At 33.8% G+C, this 22,597-nt stretch overlaps 1 protein-coding gene across 3 annotated transcripts; it reads right to left on the reverse strand.

The window, feature by feature from the left end:
• Positions 1 to 233: 233 nt before the first annotated feature.
• LOC113521416 (ubiquitin carboxyl-terminal hydrolase 10) lies at positions 234 to 19,462 on the reverse strand. 3 transcript variants are annotated; one of them, XM_052898984.1, is made up of 11 exons: positions 19,307 to 19,459; positions 19,175 to 19,194; positions 14,683 to 14,812; positions 12,209 to 14,308; positions 11,622 to 11,817; positions 10,129 to 10,405; positions 9,068 to 9,178; positions 8,534 to 8,701; positions 7,966 to 8,173; positions 7,563 to 7,701; positions 234 to 6,996 (listed from the first exon to the last, which is right to left on the reverse strand). In XM_052898984.1, exons 4-11 carry the CDS (start codon positions 14,223 to 14,225, stop codon positions 6,861 to 6,863), a joined length of 3,252 nt encoding a protein of 1,083 aa, XP_052754944.1. In that variant the 5' UTR covers positions 14,226 to 14,308; positions 14,683 to 14,812; positions 19,175 to 19,194; positions 19,307 to 19,459; the 3' UTR covers positions 234 to 6,860. The 3 variants fall into 3 exon arrangements, with proteins under 3 accessions (XP_052754944.1, XP_052754943.1, XP_052754945.1); XM_052898983.1 differs by lacking the exon at positions 19,175 to 19,194 and having other exon boundaries at positions 19,307 to 19,462; XM_052898985.1 differs by lacking the exons at positions 19,175 to 19,194; positions 19,307 to 19,459 and adding an exon at positions 18,926 to 19,142.
• Between the last annotated feature and the right edge of the window lie 3,135 nt (positions 19,463 to 22,597).

Below are 22,597 nucleotides of genomic sequence, written 5' to 3' on the forward strand. Positions count from 1 at the left end.
TGGTCTGTACACAACATAAATACAAGTTTTTCGATTCGCAGAATTATATTAAATAATGTAAAAAAAAAAAATCATTAAAGGGGCATGAGTTTTTAGCCATTCAAGTTTCATCTCTCATAATATAAAACTCATTGATATAATGTACACATTTAAGTACAAGCTTACCCAATGTAAAATTATGTACGCCAAGTTTCTCGTTTAATAGGATTTCGGATTAATTAATAACAACAGAATATCATCAGAATGACACCATATTTAATTCACAAAATTTTCATAACACCAATTTGTTACCAAAATAAAGGATTATTTTATAATTAGTCATACACACATATTCACATAACAACTTAGAAAGCTGACTGCAGTAGACAATGATCATGTCATTTTATGGAGGCATAATTTTTTTGTCTTTTTATAATAAATGCCATTATCTGCTGCCGCCAACAGGAGTATTTTTTACACAATATACGAAATCAAATATTTCAGAATATATAATAAACGGTTTAGCATTTATTGGGGAAAAAACACTCCTCATTAATACAGCCTTGGATCTTATCGCTAAAATTAACTAACTTAAACGACGAACCTCTCATATAAAAATAATAATAAAATTACATTACGCGTACTAGATACATCATTAAAACCTAAGTAGATAGACCGCCAACGTGTTCATTGTTTTCATGTTACTTTATTACTGTAAATCGTTCCTAATATTTCAGACTATTGCACATATTGTATATGAATTTATAAGAGACTAAAGGACCTCTTTATATAATTTACATAGTCTTCAAAACTTGAATATAAATATTGATTGCACCAATTTTATATTTCGGTTTAGGGACTAGATGTTTAATTTTAATACGGAAACTTTTCGAACGCAATAATTAAGTTGAAATTTTATGTGAATAAAATTATCTATGAATGACGGTGTCAATAACGCCATCATAGTTTCCTTTGTGCTATAAAACGAGAGAGCGGACCATAAACTATGCTTGATTACGTTCTATACAAAATACTATTTCAAGGATTCCCAAAAAGAAAATACTTGATATTTGGAAAAAAAATATACAAAACCTACATTGGAATCCAAGGAATTCGGATATGTTATTTTAATTTTATAAAAACTCTATTGTTCCTTTAAAAGAATTATAAAATGTAACATATATGCAAAAGAATAATTACAATATTAAAAGCAAGATGAAGAGGCAACAATGGGCGGCCTATCGCTAAATAGCTTTTCCAGGCAACTTTAGAATGGAAAGGAATAAATAAAATTGTCTGGTTAAGACGTAACAGGGAAAAGACTAAAATTGTAGAATGGTAGAAAAAAAAGAAGCAAAGATAATAATTGAAGAAAATAAGAAAAAAAAATGTCATCTCTTTATCGAGCATTATTTTAAATATTTCTAAAATATCTTTATCATTTTTTTTATGTGAAAACGTTATTTCGTTTAGGGTGTTGTGAAACCTTGGGAACCCTTGTACTAATATGTTAAGCTCTCTTTACAAATTATAAGCATTTGATTTCAATAGTTATTAGCTAAATTGTTGATCATAGCTTTGATAAAAGCGTATTGGTAATTTATTGGTAAATTTCTTGTGAATAACTACAAAGCGATAGTTGCTAAATACTGCTATATTTTATTATTATTATATAAATACTCAACTAATTCATTTTCTTTTCTGCATAATCTATTTACCGATATATTTATTGTGATTATTATATTACTTTAGCGAACAAAGAAGCTGCACATTTAAATAAGTAAAATCATAAATATATTTCAATAATATTTTGATAATTGTATCTAATATGAAAATGTTCTCTAATTAATAAAATAGGTATACGTAATGTAATTAATGTAATATTTACAAAGGAAAGTCAATAATTTCTAAAGATAATTTAAACATTCGTGAAACATTACCAAATAGACCACTTATTAGGGACTATGTGGAGTGTGGGCATGTAGATATTTAATTAAAAACATTATAAAAACAAATGTGAGCGCTAACTGTCATTTACGTTCAATCATGACCTAATAGATATATTATGTCACAGCCAACTGCGATAAAATCATTCTATGGGCGATTTTTACTTTTAATTTACGGCACGGTATTATATCGTACAATTTTACCGTACGTAAACAGTTACACATAAGTGTTATTGGTATCTATATATTGACTTCCACTGGAGTCTGAATATTGGTGGCCGAAAAAAAGGTTATAACAAATTTAGAAAACATCCACACCGGTCGGATAGCTATATTTGCTTAGATCGCATTTTTATTTTTATACTTTTTTTTATATACGCGATTGAACAACTATATATATATTATAACTATATATGATATATTTAGCGTTCCTATTACATTACAACGATAAGATCGTACGATACAGTTTCGTGCTAAGGTAAATTGAGCTAGTTATGCAGGAAACAGCCATCGATTTTGGACTTCCCGGGTAATTTAGCTGTTTTTATTTTGCATAACTAGTTCCAGTTATATAAGCGCCCATTATCTAGTTATAAATGCCAGTGTTAGCTAGATATGCTAGACTAATCACACAAGCGGAGCATCTATCGTTTATAAATATATAAAAACTAACAAGACAGTTTTATATACGTATATATGATTTAAGTAAGTTTTTTTAGAAACGTGCTTTACGGGAGCATTCGCGCGTATTCGAGTAATCCTTATTTCCAGTACTTGTGAGGCAATGCTACCGTTGGAGACGTTCCTTTAATAACGTACATTGTAACACGAGAATACAATGTGTTAACACAATAAAAACAATTTAAGCGTGAAATATTTTAAATGAATAAATTGTCGTGCATTTCGATTGGTATGCAATTTACAGAGTTATTTACCTGTCCGATAACCGCGGGTCGTAGAACCGTTACAATCGTAGGGTAAGTATCCGAAAAAAAAAAAAAAAACTGGAGAAATTACATGACGCGATGTTGGTATAGATAGAAATGTTAGCATAATGGCAGTGAGAGTAATGGACATTGTAAAACGTGTAGAGCTGCTCAGTTTATCCTTGAAGCGCCTAATTAAAAATATCACTCAAACCGCATGATCGTTTACAGAGTCCATTACGTGTTGGTGGCGAAGTGAATGGGCGCGGATGAAATCAATAAAAAAAAAAAAAAATTCAAAGCTCCAATTGTATAGATTATATGAAAAAATAATTTAAATTTATGCAACTTATTTTTATGATCATATAGTTCTAAATACTTCAGGTTTACTTATTTAGCAGCCCAATTTTAATTTAAAATATGATCCGCGTGAGAAATTTTAATATATCGTCGTGACGTGTTATATACAGTTAAACTATATAAATAAATAGGCAACACAGACTTAATTAAAAGGCAGTAGTTATAATAAACCTTACTTGCTAGGCATGTGCTTTTTTTTTGCATAAATCGAAACCGTTTTTCGGACCCTGCTCTCAGTCTTAGACTAATATTCGGTCGACTACATAAAATGGTTACAATATTCAGTATAACCATAAATATATTTGATCAATAACATAATTTGATCACCAAAATTATTGGGTAAAATAGAAATAAAAAAAAAAAGAAACTTTCGAATCGCATTAAAATAATCCGTCAATATTTTCAGTTTAGTCGTATTTTGAGCATTTCTTTTTCTAATTAAGACGAAACATATTAGCGTGCAATTTCCAAACATACGATATAATGTATTCTCGGGAATACCGATAATTCGTATTAAATATGGTTTTTGGGGCAGAAATGCATCATGCGAAATAAAATTAATAGGAAAACATCACGAAAATGCACAGAAAATACGTCTGGTGAGAAAATGTATATAACTACTATATTTTGTGCAACTATACCAATAGTAAAAAATGATGTTATGACAAAATTTTGTTTATATCGTTTGTGAAAATAACGTATCACGTTGTAAATATCGTTTTCGGTGACGTAATATAATAATAATGATGTAATAAAAAATAGAAAATTAAAAAGACGTTTGAATTACATCAGAAAATGAAGTTGTAAGAATATTCAACAAATATTTACAACTGGTTGTAAATATTCAGTTATATAATAACTTGGCATTAAATGTCTTATGATTTTGCAGAATTTTCTTTCTCAAAAAGATCTGACAGACAAACATCTGCGTTTAGGCTGGCTCAAGCAGCATATTATTGACTAGTTGGATACGATTGGAAAGTATTCATTATGTGCATAAACAAAGACAGCTAGAATATCATTTAACATACTAATTAATCGGTAAAAAAACCATAAGGAACTAATATTGGTGTCTCACGCTATGGTGGCAACACTTCGAGTTTTATATTACTACTATAATTATTGCCAGTCGCCTAATTAAATTATTTTAAGACCTACCAACCCCAATCCAAATAAACGAATTAACAACAACCAAGTTATACATATAAAAGCTTAGCAAGTTAGTAAATAACTCAGAACTATCATAAAAAACTAAATCTATTTCGATTCATTACAATTGTAATTTAAATTGACTAATTTAAAGACTAAATCATACTTCGATACATTTGGACACCAAAATGCGTTTATGATAATCGTAATTACTAATGGTGTTGGCATTTTATAAACACCTTAAGTAAAAAGCTTTAATTTTGTAGCAACTTTAAAATGATATCTAGTTTTTTTTTGGTCAAATTCGTAATAGCAAAATATTAATATTCAAATACCTAATAAGGCATTGATGTATTGCCTTCATAACCTAGGATTTAAACATCACACCTAAAAGCCAAGATTCACATGCTGGTAGCAAACAAAAAGTTTGTGTATCTAGCACGAAAATGGATTTTTAAAAGAATAAAACAGAAAGAATTAAAATGTCTAACAGGACCTGTAAACTTCTGTACTCGATTATAATTATTTAATAGAGAAATTTAGAGGTCTTACTCCCTTCTAGTTTATTTCTAAATTTTGTCCAAAATCCTCATTATTTTTACAAGTAACAATATATTTTCTCTAATTAATAATATTTCAACAAGACTGTTTCAATATTGTGCTTCGAAAGTAGCGAGCTACAAGCATGCTAATTTATCTTGGCATTAACACGAACTCTTGTCAAACAACAACATTGCCTGAGATCAATAGGTATAACGAAACTGATCTAGATAGCGTGGCTATGCTCGTAAAAAAATATTAATTATAAAAGGATCAAGTTCACAATAGACAATAAATTACATTGTAAAATTTAGTATACCCAACAGCTTAGTTAATAATAAAATTCACTTTCTATACGTAGGACCTGTTACAATTGAAAGTAAGATAAATCTCGAATCGAATTTGAATAATATTAAAAACAGACATTCCCCACACAAACACACCAACGGCGAGATAATAATCTATTTATATTTAACACTTATTATATCATTACAATAACAATATCATACACAAGTGACTACAACTAATCAAACTGCTACATTAGTTCTCATTCATACCATATCACATGTAACAAGGGCACATTTCACTCACCAGTTTCTTTTTATTCCACCAAGAAGCACCAATTCACCGAGACAGTATGTGTGGCGCCGCCCTAACTCCCCTCGCAACCACTACACTATGATCAGTACCACTAAAACGAAATGAAATTCAAGTTACATATTCTTTCATTTTAATAAAGTCCACACCATATATTCCTTTTCAAATACTAACGAGTATTCGTTGGTAATCCATCACATTACACTGTGATCCACTCTACTATCACAACAGCATTAAAACTTTGTACTTTCTATCAGTTCAACATCTATTTGCCAGCACGAGACAACCATTCAACATTCTATCAATGTTTAATACAGAAATAATATGTACCATGAATTGAATATTTAAGACTACATTTTTTTTACATTTTTTAATTGTTTATAACACCACAATTCCATATTGTCCTGTAGAGAACTCGTTAAAACCTTATTAGCATTATTGAGGAGTTGAGGCACATTGATGTGACACAATGTACCATTACCTTTTTTTTGATGTTATTTTACAAATGCACAGTAATACTCTTCAGAAATATGTTTATAATAACATGTTAGTAAATTCAATGTTATTAGTAAATTCGTAGCAAGCGCGAAAGTCTTCACTAACATCAATTGGCCCCAACTCACATTTATACACTAATCATAAATTTAATTATACAAGTTTTGCAAGACTTGATAAGTGAATATTGTTGTTATTTTACTTTGAAAAAATTACAAAGCAAATTAAGTCTTTGTACTTTATCAAATAGAGAATAAAAAAAAAAAAAATGAATATAATTATGTACATTTAAAGCAAAACATCAGTTTATAATATATATATATATATATGAGTTATGAATATACATTATGTTACACATAGATAGGGACAGCTGCTAGCATGTACTCTATGCTAGAAAATCACAATTATAACATGCATTAAAATAAACAACCATAAATTATATTCGTTAATATCAGTTAATTTTTAGCACTAACAACTGTCCATTTAACACATCCAAGGAGCTAACCTTCCTTTTATTTTACACTTATGTTACAACATTCGAAAATCCTTTTCACTGAATGTAGAGGCACAAACATATAAGAAACGATATTTACACACTCAACAGAGTGTCCACTGTTAATCCACTTTTTACTTTATGTACAAAATTACGGTGGATAACTTTATTAATTATTTTTCATGCAACACACTTTAAAGCACTCATTCAGTGTCCAATAATAGTTGAAACGGGCCAGAATGGAATGCCATATATTGACTGGAAAAATGGCGCAATATGATTGTGAAATGAGTAACTGCCATCAATCACGATTTACGAACAAAAGAGGCCGATGGTTGTTGGTGAATGACGAGTGTGACAAGCATGGCAAGTGCTTCACTCAGTTCGGGTGCGCGGTGGCGGTGGCGGCAGTGTGTCGTGGCGGCGGTACATGAGCAAGTAAGGCATTCGCGGCGCCTTCGGCTTCAGTACTTGAGCCTCCGCTACTTGCGTGACCGTCGAGTCATCGTATCTGTTGAAGATGGTCAATTTATTATTAATCAAGGTACATAATATTATAAAGATATATTTGTTTCAAGAAATGTGATGTCTGAAAAACTAATTAAAAAAAAAGAAATAAATAAATTTCCGACTTATTGAGTAATCGCAACAGGTTCGTCCCTGACAAGTTTTGTATGGTCAGTGAAATATGGGAATGTTGAATATATTAAAGACGTGACAGAGAACGTAATATATTATCTAAAATGCTAAGTCATCACTGCTTATAACTATGGATTATAGTTGTGAACATATTTACTATAACAAAACTATTTCATTACTGAGTAATATAAGACTTTGATGTCACTTAAATTCATGCTTGAATTGTTAATGGACCTTTCGTCACATCTGGCAGCATGATTTCCCCAATTTCAAAGTTAGCATAACCATACATTCTATCCTACCACACAATACACACTAGCAGAGAAAATTTTGGTCTCGGTACTAAAACAGTCTTGAGGCTCAAATCTTTTTGTTTATAATAATTTAACTCTACATCAACCTGAAGAAAACATTTTTTTAAATAAAAAATGCACTCACCTAAGCCAGCCAATTTGTCCATGGTAGGTGTCAGTAAAGTAGTGCCCCTTCACAGCTTCAACCCCCTCGTGGTACACAACCGCAAACAACTTGTACAATCGTTGTTTTTGCGAGTATTTGAGCTTTGATGACATAATTTCTGAAATATTACATCGTTAATTAATAAATATTTTCTTGCAATTGTGTCTTTAGTACATTTTACTGATCAAATCAGAATTTTGTTTCTACAAGACAGCATTATGTAACGCTGCATTCAGAGACGAAAAATAAAAAGCATCATTTAATTTTATTTATATCCTAATGTTGTTCATTTGTATGTATAAATTCCCATAGTCATTTTGAGTCATATGTATCAATTTAATGTAAAACATTATTTTACCCAATAGAAAAAAGAAATACATACTGGGATCGATTTTGAGGTCAATGTTGAAGTCAATGTTCTTGACAATTTTAGCTGTGTGTCCTTCCGGATCGAGCTGGAAGCATTTGAGGTGTAGGAGTAGAACCACTGGCAACTGCTCTAGTGATAATTGTTGCCAAGCATCTGATACTCCTTCTAGTGTATCTTTCCCAGCTAACAGCTCCAGGGCGTCTTTGACACTGTTTGCACGCTGAAATGGATAGTAAATATTTAATAACATGCACAATACTAAGTGTGAATTGCTGTAAGTTTTAGTAATACTCAGTGAAGATTGTCTACATTTGCGTGATACACAATCACGTTCAGAGACGAAAAATAAGTAGCATCATTGTAAAATTTGATTAAATTGAAACTTGCGATTTACTAAAAAGATTTGATCCATTTATGTTACCATTCAATATAAACTTTCAATAGAATAATAAAGATAAGTATGATATTCTTGTCATTTACAAAAGCATATTTAGACTTTTAATAGAATGAAAAAGTGAATATGAAGGCTTGTCAGTTGGCCCATAATTATGTATTAATAACTCTAGACTAGCATTATTACCTCGATGTCGAGTTGCAGCGTGAAGAATGGTTGCACCGCATCGGTGACGTCATGGTGTGGAGCGCGATGCAGGCGCAGGCGTGTTCGTCCGCGGAATATATCGCCGACGGGCGTGCGGCGGGCGGCCCATCGTCGTTCCACTGCGCCGCGGTTGCGAGGGCCCATAACCTGCGACAGAATACTAGCTATACTCTCCGTTCTGGTCGACGATGAAGGCCGTCGTTGAAGTTTGGAATGAATATATTCTGATACTAGTTGTATTCCGCGGATTTACCCGCATGAATAGGTATAAGATATAACCCTGTGTACCAAATTTCATTCAAATCAATTCTATTGTTTTTGCGTGAAAGAGCAACAAACATACATCCATTCATTGTTACAAATTCATATTAATAACAGTAATGATTAATACCTTAGTATAATTCTATCTACATATGAATTGAACGCAATATAGCCTGGTTTTGTCTAATATTTTTTATAAAAATAGATGTACATTATGTAATAAGGAGAATAATGTACTTTTCAATTTGTTACCTTCCATTCGTCATCATCATCATCTTCCTCTGGTTTTTGTTCTTGAGGAATGATGCCATTGGGTTGGCCATTTGCATCTTTAGGCTCTTCAGGCTCTACCAATTTGATGAGCTAAATAAACAAAAATAAATTGTTAATTTAAAATAATTCCTCAACACCTCATATCCTCAAATTTATAACAACTTATGTAACTGCATGGTAACCAAATTGTTAGAAATTTGAGGACAAGGTAATAATCATGGGTTCTTGCTTATGCTTTTTGTATTAAGCTGATGATCATATTTAAATGAATTTACCAGAGGGAGACTTTGTATAAGTCTTTTGCCTACCTCTTTTGGGTACCTCTATCCAATTCATGTTTAAACCGTGAAGCATTGTTTCAGTTTGAAGGGTGGGATATGGCAGTGAATTTACAGGGTACAGAATCATAACACTTTAGTCCCCAGGAATGGTAAAGCATGGGGGGTATCATGAGTGAAACAAAATATTTTGTTATGCTCATGGTACTGTTCATGTCTATAGAAGACTGTTACTGCTTCTCATCAGGTGACCCGTCAGCGTGTTCGCCATTCATAGTTGCATAAAAAAAGAATGTTTCATTATTATATTCTATAATTTTGCTATTTATATATTAATTTTTACTATCTTACGTTAATGTTTTAATAGCAACAGCCGAGTTTCTTTTCTGTTAAAATTGAATCCTGAATTGGGCGGTAGAATCACAAAAAGTGACTCGAAAGATATCTCTTATTTAAGTAAACATTAACAAGTAATATTGAATATAATGTATAACATCTGAAGAACTCGGCGTTTTAATACAAGGGACGTATTGTCCCGGCGTGAATTTACCAGGTACAGAGGAATAACACCAGTCCTCAGGAATGGCAACGCATGGGGGTATCATGGGCGAAACAGTATACTTTGTTATGTCCATGGTACTGCTCACGTCTATAGGCGACGGTTACCACTTTCCATCAGGTGGGCCGTCAGCTTGTATGCCATTCTAAGTTGTTTAAAAAAAAAATTGTTGGGCAGGGAGAACGACGTCGACGAGTGGTTACCTCGAGCATCTCGTCGTTGAGCGAGTTGAGCAGGCAGCCGAGGAACTCCTCGGCGTCCTCCTGGCGGCCCTCCTGCGAGCCGGGGAAGGGCCGCAGCGCGCGCAGCACGCGCAGGCCGGCGGCGCCGTCCAGCGGCGGCGCGCCCGGCACCAGCGGCGCGCCGCCGCCGCCCGCGCCGCCCTCGCCGCGCGTGCGCGCGCGCCCGCCCGTGCCGCCGGTACCGCCCGCGCCGCCGCCGCTCGCCGACAGCGGGCTGAACTCGTAGCACAGCTCCACCCTGCACATAATCTTAAGTTAACTACCCACTTCATAATATAGTACATTATTGCCGCGGCCAGCAACTGAGGCATTGATGGACGAACGTGCAAATGTGGGCCGAAGCGCAGCCGAGGCACATATATGTGAGTCCATCAATGCCTAGTTGTGGCCAAGGCTTGTATAGTACTTTTCTCAAACAATGCGCGAAAATGAAAAATACAATTTTACTTTTTAAGTTCAATGACGAATAACGAACAATAATAATTTTTCACGTGCCATGATGTTCCTTTGTTTTTTTTTTTCAATAAACAGCTTTCTATTTGCAAGCCAGTTCGAAATTTAAATAAAACCTTATATTAGTTACCTCCTTGGTAGCCATGTTTCGAAGTAAAAGGTCATTCCATTTTTAAATTACAGGACAGATATGAGTTTACATAGTAATTTATCTGGCCGCAAAACACGAGATGGATTTTCATACAACTTTTGCCGGCCGCTGCCCTCATGTATCTGGCCAGTACGGCAATTTTGTTTTATCTCGAAGAAGATTGTCAAAATAATGCTCACATTTCCAAGCATGTTCGAGAAAAATATTTATTGTGAGCTGTGTACATTATAACTTTTCGTAAGATGTTATTAACGTCTTAACACAGCCTACCCATATATCGGGCTTATAATACAATTACTTGCCTGATAACACCTAGTAAATTCATCATACTAAGCCAACTGATTCGAATTCATTCTCACCTGTCATCCTTCACTGGTACTCGATGAGCATGATACTCCAATAAGGTGGGTATGATTTGCATTAGTTTGCATAGAAGGACATACTATTTTTAATCTTAAAACGAAAGTTTTCAATTTCTTTCAAAGGATGTTACATGATACCTTTGTAAATTTTTAAATCATTATAAATGAAACATTAAGTATTGCTTCAGTATATTCATAGATTTAGTAAGATATAAAAATATATAGTTTCTGTACATTGGTACACTGTCAGTATGCAAGAGCGATTATAATTTACTAGCTTTTATCCACGATTTCATCCACGTGACCAGGATAAAAAGTCAAGCCTATAAGCTTTCTCTATCCGATATAATGTGTATATAAAATTTCATAGTGACTGGTTAAGAGGTTAAGACACTATAAGGTATCAAACAAACACACTTTCACATCGATAATATTAGTAAAGACACCAAGAAAGAAGTACTATTACAATAAATAAAAAGTAAACTCACATGGAATCTATTACAGGCGTGCTAGATTTGCCGCGACGGGTCTGGTACGGCAATGACTTCAGCATGTTGTAGAATGGCGGGCAGGCGATGAGAGCTTGCAGTATCGCGTTCACGTAACAATAATTGGAACGATTCGTCAAACCGCGTGGCAGGAGAGATACTGGCCGATTGTCCAGTTGATATTTGGTCAGGAATTCTAAAAATAATAATATAACATGATTTTTACGTCACGAATATTTCATAAACATAGGACAACTTACATCTGACAATGCATTTTTCAATACCATACTTTTGATAATTTGGAAATATTCATCATCATATCAGACGACATTCTTAGGAAACTAGGGATAGCCCATTCTACGCATGGCTCACACAGCAAACTTTTTTTTTTAAATAGATTATCGAAAGTTAATAAAAAAAAATTGTTCTTAAATTTACAAAAGCAACTAGAGACTCTTAAGAGAACATTGATTTGCTTTGAGTGTTACTTTAGAAAAACTTTGTATGTTCTTTCTTTGTTGTGAATTGTCTGATATTTCTTAGTCCAATAGAATAGAAAACACAAATTCTAAGAATGTAATACTTACCACCCATTCTATAAGAATTTGGGTCGTCACTGAACGGCGATGACTGAACGGGAAGAGCTGGAGTAGGTTCCTTTTGAACGGTCACTTCGCGGACTTCTGTAGCAACTTGACCAGTAGCCGGAGGCTTTGTAGTGGCTGCGGTACTAGACACGTTGCTGACGGCATTTACTGAAGTTTTCTCAGAGTACGACACTGTAGGACCCACAGTGGTAGGAGGTCGAGGTGTAGGCGAAGTCTTATCGGCGACTGTGGCTTGTAGTGGCGAAGCATCAAAAGGTGGCACTTTAGCAACAGGTTTTTGAATACTAGTACAAGATAACGGCGTAGTAGTCGTGGGGCTAGATGGTTCTTCTGGTGCAGTAGCCGTAGCAGTAGGAGCTGGAGCAGTCGTCGTTATGACTGTCTTATTTGAGAATAAACTGGCCCATGATTTGCCTGGAGCGGGCTGCGGTTGTGGTTGCACCACAGGTGGAGGAGCAGGTTCCCCTCGGTTTCTGGGTGTCGGAGGAGGAGGGAAGTCTGATGCGGTAGGAGCAGGCGGAGGAGGTTGGGGAACTGGCAGCGGTTCAGGCGCAGCGGCTGCCTTCCTTGAATGCCCGAATGGCGATTTGTTTGTCACAATTAATGGCTGACCCTGTGAATGGAGGGTTATAGAAATAGGCATTGGAGCTTTACTTGGTGGCAAAGGTGGTTCTCGCTTTGAATGTTGCTCAACCTGTGCATTAGTCCTCTCAGGCGTTTCCGTGTTTTCATTTGATGGTGAGCGATTTGCAGTGCCTTCTCTTTTCTGTCTGTTCCCAAATGGTGCCTTCGGAGCAGAAGCTGCTTGTTGTACAGGTACAATAGTCTGCGGCACGGAGGTTTTTGATGGCTGTTTGCCACCAGTAAACGGAGCAGCGGGTCCTTTCGTCGATTTATTAATAATTGGTGGCGTTTTAGCTACAGACGACCCTTGAACGTTAGCAGATGCAGTAGGTGGGAATGTTTTATTTACTGGCTGGGATTGGCTAGATGCATTCTCTGGCACTTTATTATCAGTAGGCACCCAAGCTGGTTTAGAGGAATCCGTTTTTGGAACGGGTGACGTTTTCTCACTGGACACAGTGGTAGGTTTATTTTGACTATCGTTAGCTGGACGCTCAGTCTGTTTAGGACTGCTGGGTCCTTTGTTAGTAATTTTGAGATCTTTGATCGGCAGCGATTCCACTGATCCGGCCGATGCCGTAGCCGATACCGTCGTCGTGGGAGCTTTGTGTTCGTGATTTTTGTTCTCTGGCGGTGTATAGTTTTTGTTTTGACTTTGGCCTTGGACGAAATTTTTAGCGTGCACATTGAACTGATGTGGTGTAGACTGATGCGGAGGTTGCTGCGGTATAGGAATTGGTGGAGGATGTGGCGGAGGTTGCAAATAGATAGGTGGCATATACTCCATACTGCCGTCAACCGGCGGGCCAAACGCGTAATGTGTGCCAGCATAATATGCATCTACCGCCTCCTGCTCCATTACTACATCCTGAGCGTACTCATCTGGGCCCTTTTCACCTGCTTCGCCTTCTACTGGTAGCGGATATTCAGGATAATAATAAGGTGGATGGGCATATGGCCCATAAACAAGGGGCTGGTACATAGGCAAGTGGTATAGCGGTGCGCCTTGCGCTTGCGCGGCAGGGTAGTACTGAGGGTACTGGACGTAGTAGGGCGGGGGCTGCGGCGGTGGGGGGGACGGCGCGCGTTTGCCGCGTCGGTCACGACGATGTGTTCGCGGCGGGCGGTCGACCTGCGGCGGCGGCACGTACTGCGGCTGCGGCGGCTGGTAATACTGGCCCATGTAGCCGTGCACGTTCACGTTGGCGGTGACTTGGCTCACGTAGACGTTGGGCGGGGCCACGGGCCACTGGTGGTGCTGCGGGGGAGGGTAGGCGGGCGGCGGCTGCACGTAGGGCGGGGGCGGCGCGTGGGGCGGGCCGGCGCCGCCCGCCGCGCCCGCGCCGCCGCGCTGCGGCGAGTGGGGCGCCATCTCGCACTCGCCGCCCGACAGGCTATCCAGGCTGCTCGACACGGTCGGTGGTCCCGCTGTGCTCGATGAACACGATGAAATGTCTGAATCAATCATAATATAATACAGTTGACATTTTTTTAAAATTGAATATAGTAAAACAAAAACCAGAAAGGACTTTAGATTTGTTTGAATTTTATAATCATCCTTTTCATGCACATCAATTTCAAATTAATATAATATTATATTTGAAAATATGCATAATTCGTATGTCAACATCAATATCAAGTTTTCCCTGGAATAATTGTTTATAAAATGTAAATTTATTTTCACTGTTAATAAACAGTGTTTTTATTTCTAAATTAATAAAAAATCAAGAAGTTTAGAGAAATGTAACTAAAATGTTATATACAATTATATATTATTAAAAATATTATAAAATATACAAATAATTAGTATGTATTCAATAATCACTTACCTGTAGAAGGTTCAACCCAACGGATAGTAGCTGAGTATGACGACGTGTCAGTCTTCCGCTCGAACAGTGCACACTGCAGGCTACTTAATTCCGCTTCTTTCACATCTGACAAGTCAAGGAACTCATATTCCTGAAACACGCCACGGATATTTACTCAGTGGCCTATTGAACCACCCTTCCACTATATTTTACTTTGTTAGCGCTACATTCTCAATTTAACCTAATAACAAGAATATTCTGGCATCCTAAGCCATGGGCTGAAGGCTTCTGCTATTTGAAGTGTATACAGTGGGTGGGTATGCAGTGATTGATATAGTAGAAATTATGATATTAAAGATTCACATTTGTACTACAGGATGAATTCAAAATCATTAGCATAACTTTAAGGGAGTAGTTTACAGCTTGGTTGAAAGCTGGATATGTCATGTTGATTTCAATCTTATTTCAGAAAATCATGTGAATACTATGAATTGATTTTAGTTTATACCCTGATTATTACAAACTTGTATAATCAAATTTATGAATTGACATGATTCTACTAAAAACAATTTAATATGAATTCATGATCATTGAACCTTTTTAATTAATGATGAATAATGGTGCCCATATACACCAATATATATGTCAAAACTATAGCCAAAGTTCAAAGTCATTGTAATGTTATCATATAATGACATAATAAATGAACCATTGGACATCATTGTTACATAATAAATTTTATAACTATATAAAATATAAAAATACTTAGAAGTGCCTAATTGTACAGAAATATAATATGCCAATATGATACTAAAAGTATTTTAGTAAACTGCAATCTCTTTTACACAATGTGTGTTTATAAGACAAGTTTTTCTGCAGTACTTATTTTCGACAGTACTCAAATATCAATATGATTAGAGTTGTAGAGTTATCATTAAAAATGAAGCTATATACAACTTTTTTTAATACTCAATTATATTTACTACTTATCCTATTATAATAGTCCATCACCTATATCTTTTTAAGCAACTTTTGCTTAAAAAAAGTCACCCATATTGAACAAAAGTAAGAAATTTATACAAATGTTTGCAAATTTTGAGCCACAATTAATACAATGAGATAAAATTAATTCAACATTAAAGATTGTTCCTATCAAGAATTTTTTTCATGAATTATGACAAAACACATATAATATTTATGACAACACATACATAAATATTTGACCATATAAAAAATTTGTCATGTTTAAAATATTACTCTTACATGAAATGAATAGTATAAAGTTATATGAAATGAATGTATAAAGTATAAACGTCTTATTTATAACAATGTCAAGGTTCAATTTAACTATTAAAATTTTTACTATTCTTTTAAACTAATTGCTTAGAAGTGATTGCAGAATTCGGTTTGCAAAAAATTAACTGCTATATTACAAATTATCATGGGAGTAAACTGTGTCAATTAAATTTCAAAATCTCTTTATAATTTGTGTTAAAAATACATAACATACACTTGCAAATAATATAGCACATTTAAGAATCTTTCATTTTCAGTAGTGAAGTCAGTTAAGTACCAAGATTAATAATAATAAATATCATAATATATATAATGTCAATGACATTAGGGCTGAAGTAGGTGAAATTTGGACGAGAATTGCTAGCAATAGAGACTATTGGAGGCAGGTGGAGGTCTTTGCTAATAAGCAAACAGAGAACAGCAATTAAATAAATAATAAATTAATATAAAAAAATGTTATGTCTGAATAAAGGCCTTTACTATTACTACATTGAATAATAAAGTATCACAGTAAAATTTTTAAATTAATTTTTAATATATATGTATATATAGTATTCAATATTATATAGTGACCATAAAATAATTCATTAACCACACTCCAAACATATAAAAACAGCATGATCCATGGCCACTGTCACAAAAGATTATATTTGTACTCATGCAAATGTCTATGTACAATGCTTTAGAGTAGTGAAAGGTAATATTTGAATTATAAAGCAAAAGAGTGGGTAGGTGACTTGGGATCAATGAGAACAGAGTAGTTCTTTGGCCCAAAACATCCACATTATTGGTGAACTAAAATAGCAGACCAGTAAAATTGCAACACAGAAAACACTTGGACATTCAGTATAAATCATATTAATGGTTAACCATCAATTTTTATTAACAGAAGACAAAATTTTAAACATGTCTGTGGTGACACCTCATTAAATAAAAGTGAATCTACGAAGTGACTACTAGTGAAGCACTTCAGCTGCCTGCTAACAATATGCTTTCTTACTGTACTGGGTTGACTGGAAGAGATCTCTGTCAGAGATAAATCCACCCTTGCTCACAACATTTATAAATACATTAGTTTGCATACATAACTTGCAAGTGCAATAAATAATATATATATAAATTAATAATAAATTTTAATTTATATATTTTTTTATGCAACTTAGAATGGCAAACAAGCTGATAGTCAACCTGGTTACAAGTGGTAAACATCATCTATAGACATAAGCAGTACCATGGACATAACAGAGTATACTGTTTCACCCATGATATCCCCCCATGCATTGCCATTCCTGAGGACTCAGGTGTTATTTCTCTGTACTCTATAAATTCATGCCATATCCTATCCTTCAAACTGAAATACAGCCATGTAAACACAACTGCTTCACGGTAGAAACGAATGGGACAAACGGTGCTCAAGCAAAGAACTTTTGTAGTCTAACTCTGGTGACTTTTGTACAAAGTAAAGTAACATAATATTTTAATTTATTCCAAATATGATAAAATCAAAAAGTACATTTATCAGTATTAGTATCAACTGTCAATATACTGGATTAGTCATAAACCAAACTGTAATTTGGTGATAATATTCACAAAACTGTATATATTTCAGCAAGGAATAAATTTGAATACCTTAAATAATTATTGAAGTTTCCATACAAGCTATTCAATCACATGATCAATTAAGTATGAGAAGTTAAAAAATAGATATGTATTCATAATATAATTTTTTACTTTGATTATTCTTTATGAGTCACATTGTTCAGTTTCATTAATGCTATCACTGGGTTTCAGATTGCCATTATGACTGACCTTGTATTTTATTTTTTAGATATGTAGTTAAAAAATAAAAGGTATAGGGGGACAACCATCAATATAAGTGCCATGCCATTTTAAATTTACCTGACCATTAATTTTATGAACATGTTTTGCCTCTCATATGAAGTTTTTTTATATATATAATAATAAATATCAAATACAAGATTTAATGACAAATTCACACTTCATAGCTACACATGCAGTCAATGGGCAAACCTATAACCCTCAAGCTAGATACCTTGTAGTCAAAGTCAAATGACTAACATACTTCATGAGAAATACATTTTTGGTATAAAAAGAGTAAATTATATTTTTCCTCATACATGTACTATAGTTTTGTTAATATTATTATTATTATTTATATATATATGAAATGTATAGAATTTTTATTGAGTATTAAAAACTGTTGAGCATACATTTTGAGCAGTTTTAAAATTATGGAATGGTATTTTTCTTGATAGTAACTTCTTTATTAAGAACTATCAATCAATGATAACATATCTAAATAAAATATTGAATAAACAATAAATATTACTATATGAGTTGTTTATTAATTTCAATTTAAATTGACCTATTTAACATGCAAGTGAAAACATTTCCCTGGGATATTTTGAGTTCATAATGGGTTTGCATTTAAAATATGAAAATGTATTTTTCTGTTTATCTTAAAGCAGTAACATTTTCGGCAAGTAGCTACCTAATTTTAATAATAAATATATACGTGAAAAGTAGTATCTTGCAGTGAGTTTATATGTAAAATAAATTATTTACCTGAAATTACTATAAACATTTGGGAGTTATCATTCCATTCATTAATACTATTATCACTATCAGGTGAATTGGGGGCTGGATAATATTTCTATACCGTAACCTTGAAATTAGCTGCAAAATGGACACAGGTGTCATTTCATTTGAACGTTGGACTTGACGAGATGCTGTCAAAATTATAGGTTATAATTGATTGGAATTTTTATCAATTCACTTATTATACGAGTATATAATACAATTATTAAATTGTCTGTACATATAGCGGTCTACTGTCGTGCAAAATATATTATGCAATACCATTAATACCGACAAAATAACAATAACAATCTATGCACATGTGGTTTGTCAAGTCATGGAATGCGATGCAATAGTGAAAATGACATACCTATGACCTGTTTATGGGAACGTGTCCATCACAATTCCTTTCAATTATAGCATTATATTCAGCGTCTAATTCTTTCTTGCAATAATGCAAAGCTGCAAAATATGCGGAACATTTGGAGGACTATAAGATGGCGTAACAACGCTCGGTTGCCGGGTGCCATTAAACTATTGACAAATCAACATATTGGTGATTCTTACAGTGCAAACCAGAAACTGGACACCGTCTATTATTGAAACTATCAACACTTACCTCCCACGTGCACACAATGTCTGGAAAGAGATATTTTTTCTAATGAAATGGCCAGTTTCAAAATCACCAAAACAAGAAACAAAAGCCAAACAAAATTTTTAAGTAAATATTCTGTAGTTATGAAATCCTTACCGTTTTCATCAAATCCATGGCCTTTTAGAGAACACCATCACGAAATATAATGTCGTTGATATCACATATATACATTAGCGGCCTAGCGGAATAAAAAATTTTGGAACGGGATCAACGTCGAGGCCATGCACTCACCAATACAAAACAGGATATGACAAAAGCCGCGCCATTTTCAACTAGTTATTTACAGCCAATAGAAAACTGAGGGCCTGATCATAGACAATAGAAAAGACTTTTTAATTTTACCATAAATTTTTACTGTTGGTACACTTGTTCGGATATGTCGTCTAAAGCCCAGTTTACACTTTATTAAGTGTATTAACTTCCAGTTTGCTGGTGTCAAGTGAAGTGTAATATCGATTAAGTAATATCGATGTTGTAAACTTTCATTTTATTAATATTGTAAAACGCAAATGCTTGTAGTGATAGTCATAAATTAGGTCGATATTTTGCAGTCAGACTTCATTTTCGATATTTTTTGTATTACCCATAAATAAAATAGCAATAAATTTTTATACTACCTCTGTAGAGTTATATAAAAATAAAAAAATGTGTTATGACTATTACTTATACCTATTAATAACAATGCTGCTCGATCGTTAGTGACTCTATTTGCCAGAAGAAGAAGAAAAAGCGCCTAATCCATTTGCCGATTACAAAGCAATTGTAGATAATAATAAACATAAAACTTTGTAAATTTATGTTTGTTACTTAAATATAAACTTAAATGGCAAAACAGTCGCAAGAAACAGCTAGTATTATAATAAAAAGAAATTGATTATCATGTAGACAGCATAAATTTTATACGATGTAACGAATCCATCAGCAAGTAACTACGCTGATTTTCAAACATCCGATACAGTATATTCAAAATAACTTCCGCATATATTTAAACCAACGCAGAATTATGCGACTCGCTGTGTTTTATAAAATACAAACAAACATTGAGGCATACATTTTGCTTACGGAGACCTACAACTTGTTTCATATAAATTGTATTGATTTTGCAAATAAATGATTGATTGATATATTTTGAACAGTGTGCTCAGAAACTGCAAACAAGGTAGGGGAGAAAGAGAGAAAAAATTTTAGTAAACCTCTTCTCTGAAATTGGAATCTTCTCTGAAATTGAAATCTTGCTCAGAAATTGCAAACGAAGAAGGGGAGAAAGAGAGAAGAATTTTTTAGTCTGATTCTCTGAAATTGGTAAAAAAAAAAACAATGACAATCCCAATAATCTTACGACGTAACGGGACAGTTTTAGATTGTTATATACCTAGTACGTGATTAAGCTTACCTGCCCACCACAAGCTCATTTCTATCAAATCTCTTATCTTCGCAAATATAGGACTGTTTACTCTACGCGCCTAATTCGCTCCTACGTGACGCTTTATCCCAATTATTTTCATAATAATACCTAGATACTTATAGAAATTACAGTACAGATTTTATCTTGTGGAATAACAATGTTTGTCGTTTAGGATAATCTGTAGAATGAAATAAAATTATTTATTCTATTTTATATTATTACTTACGAGTATATCATTTACGAATGTAAAAAGCAAATAGAATATTATTAAATATTAATATCAGTCTATAGATAAAGCAATCCATAGCGTCTGGGAGTGTCAATTTCGAATTACAGTAAAAACTTCGGAATTTTTCAATATTATGTTTGGGTCATCAAAAAAATATTATTACTTGTTTTAATACTTCTGAGGGCATGCAAGTCACCGCCCGGTAAGCTATGTCAGTAGCCTTCATGTATAACAAAGTTGGCATAGAAATTTTTGACACTAGAGGGCATTGGTATTCTCACAGGAGACATGAAAGTCTTTAATGTGTAGATGTCTTCATATACAATGAAGGTGGCTTAAAAACTTTTGCGATCAAAGGACACCACTAGCAAATAAGTAAAATGAGCAGTTGCAGTTTGTTAACAATTTAATTTTCAATGTTATTTTCTGTAAAGTAATATTTTGTACTAGGGACCCGTCTTTGTTTTACACTGGTGCAAATTGTAGGTGTATGCAAACATTCCATAAGAAATAATTTAAATGTAAACGTAAAATCAGTAAAATCCAAGAAAAAATCGATTAGATAGTTTAGAAGAAATAGGGAAAGATACAGACGGGTGCGGACTGCGCCTTTATAGGTAAATGTAATTTCTGTTGAGAGCATGTATGAACGTCAATACAGTAGCTCTCCAGAGAAGCATATCCTTTTAAAGTAAACTTCATAAGCGCGGAAAAATCTTTTTATTTTTACCACAGAATATAAACTCATTTCAAATCTGAGTAATACGCAGTCGATTCAGTACGATGTGAGTTAAGTAAATGGAATATACCTATCTGGGTCTCAATGTAGGTATCAGGCTAATAAGTACCTACTTACTACTAAAATAATGTTATGAAAATTGTAAAACAAGAAATGATTCTTGTATGAAGTTCTTGTTGAAGATACATATCTTAAAATATTGTTTTTTTTTTTTTTATATATTACTTGCTGACATGGCGAATTTCGTACTGCCGATCTCTTAATAATTATTCTGCTATTCGGGGCAGAAATTAATTCAACAAATATTTCATCAAAATCCGTCCAGCCGTCCTGGAGTTATAAATGGTCTAACTAACCCGACTTTGTTTTACTTATATAGATTAGTTGACCCCGCTATCTTGTTTCACCTCCTACCACCTTTTACAGCTTCTATTTTTTCTTATCTTGATAAAAACTATCCTATTTCTTAAAGTGGATTAGACAATGTACACTTACAAAATATCAATACAGTTACTTGAGTGATTTTAAGGATTAACACGAATGTCGTGATACGAGATTTTTTTTTGTATAAATACTAGCTTTTTGTCTGCTACTTCGCGCGTGTGAATTTCAAAAGTAAAATGAATGAAATATACTTTTTGATGGCGTATCAAGGTAAACATGATTTTAAGTTAGACCTTCAGGAATTGTAAAGATCATATCCAATTTCATGTAGTCGCTTTCTATGATGCCGGTACAAACATACAGACTAAAATATAGATCAGACTTCTAAAAATTGTTCAACCGACTTTAACAAGATGGAAGTTCTCAATTCGGTTGTATTTTGTATGTTTGTTACCTCATAACTCTGTCAGTTATAAATCGATTTAGAAAATTATTCTTTTATCTAAAAGCATATACTTACAGATTCGGCCTATAGAAATTCTGTTAAAATCGATTCAGTAGTTTAATTTATAAATAAAAATAACTGGTTTGAACACAATGGTAATAGTTTTTTTTCTATGAAACACAATC

This window comes from Galleria mellonella, unplaced genomic scaffold, assembly GCF_026898425.1.
Source record: "Galleria mellonella isolate WM207_F2 unplaced genomic scaffold, CSIRO_AGI_GalMel_v1 utg55, whole genome shotgun sequence".
Taxonomy (NCBI): domain Eukaryota; kingdom Metazoa; phylum Arthropoda; class Insecta; order Lepidoptera; family Pyralidae; genus Galleria; species Galleria mellonella.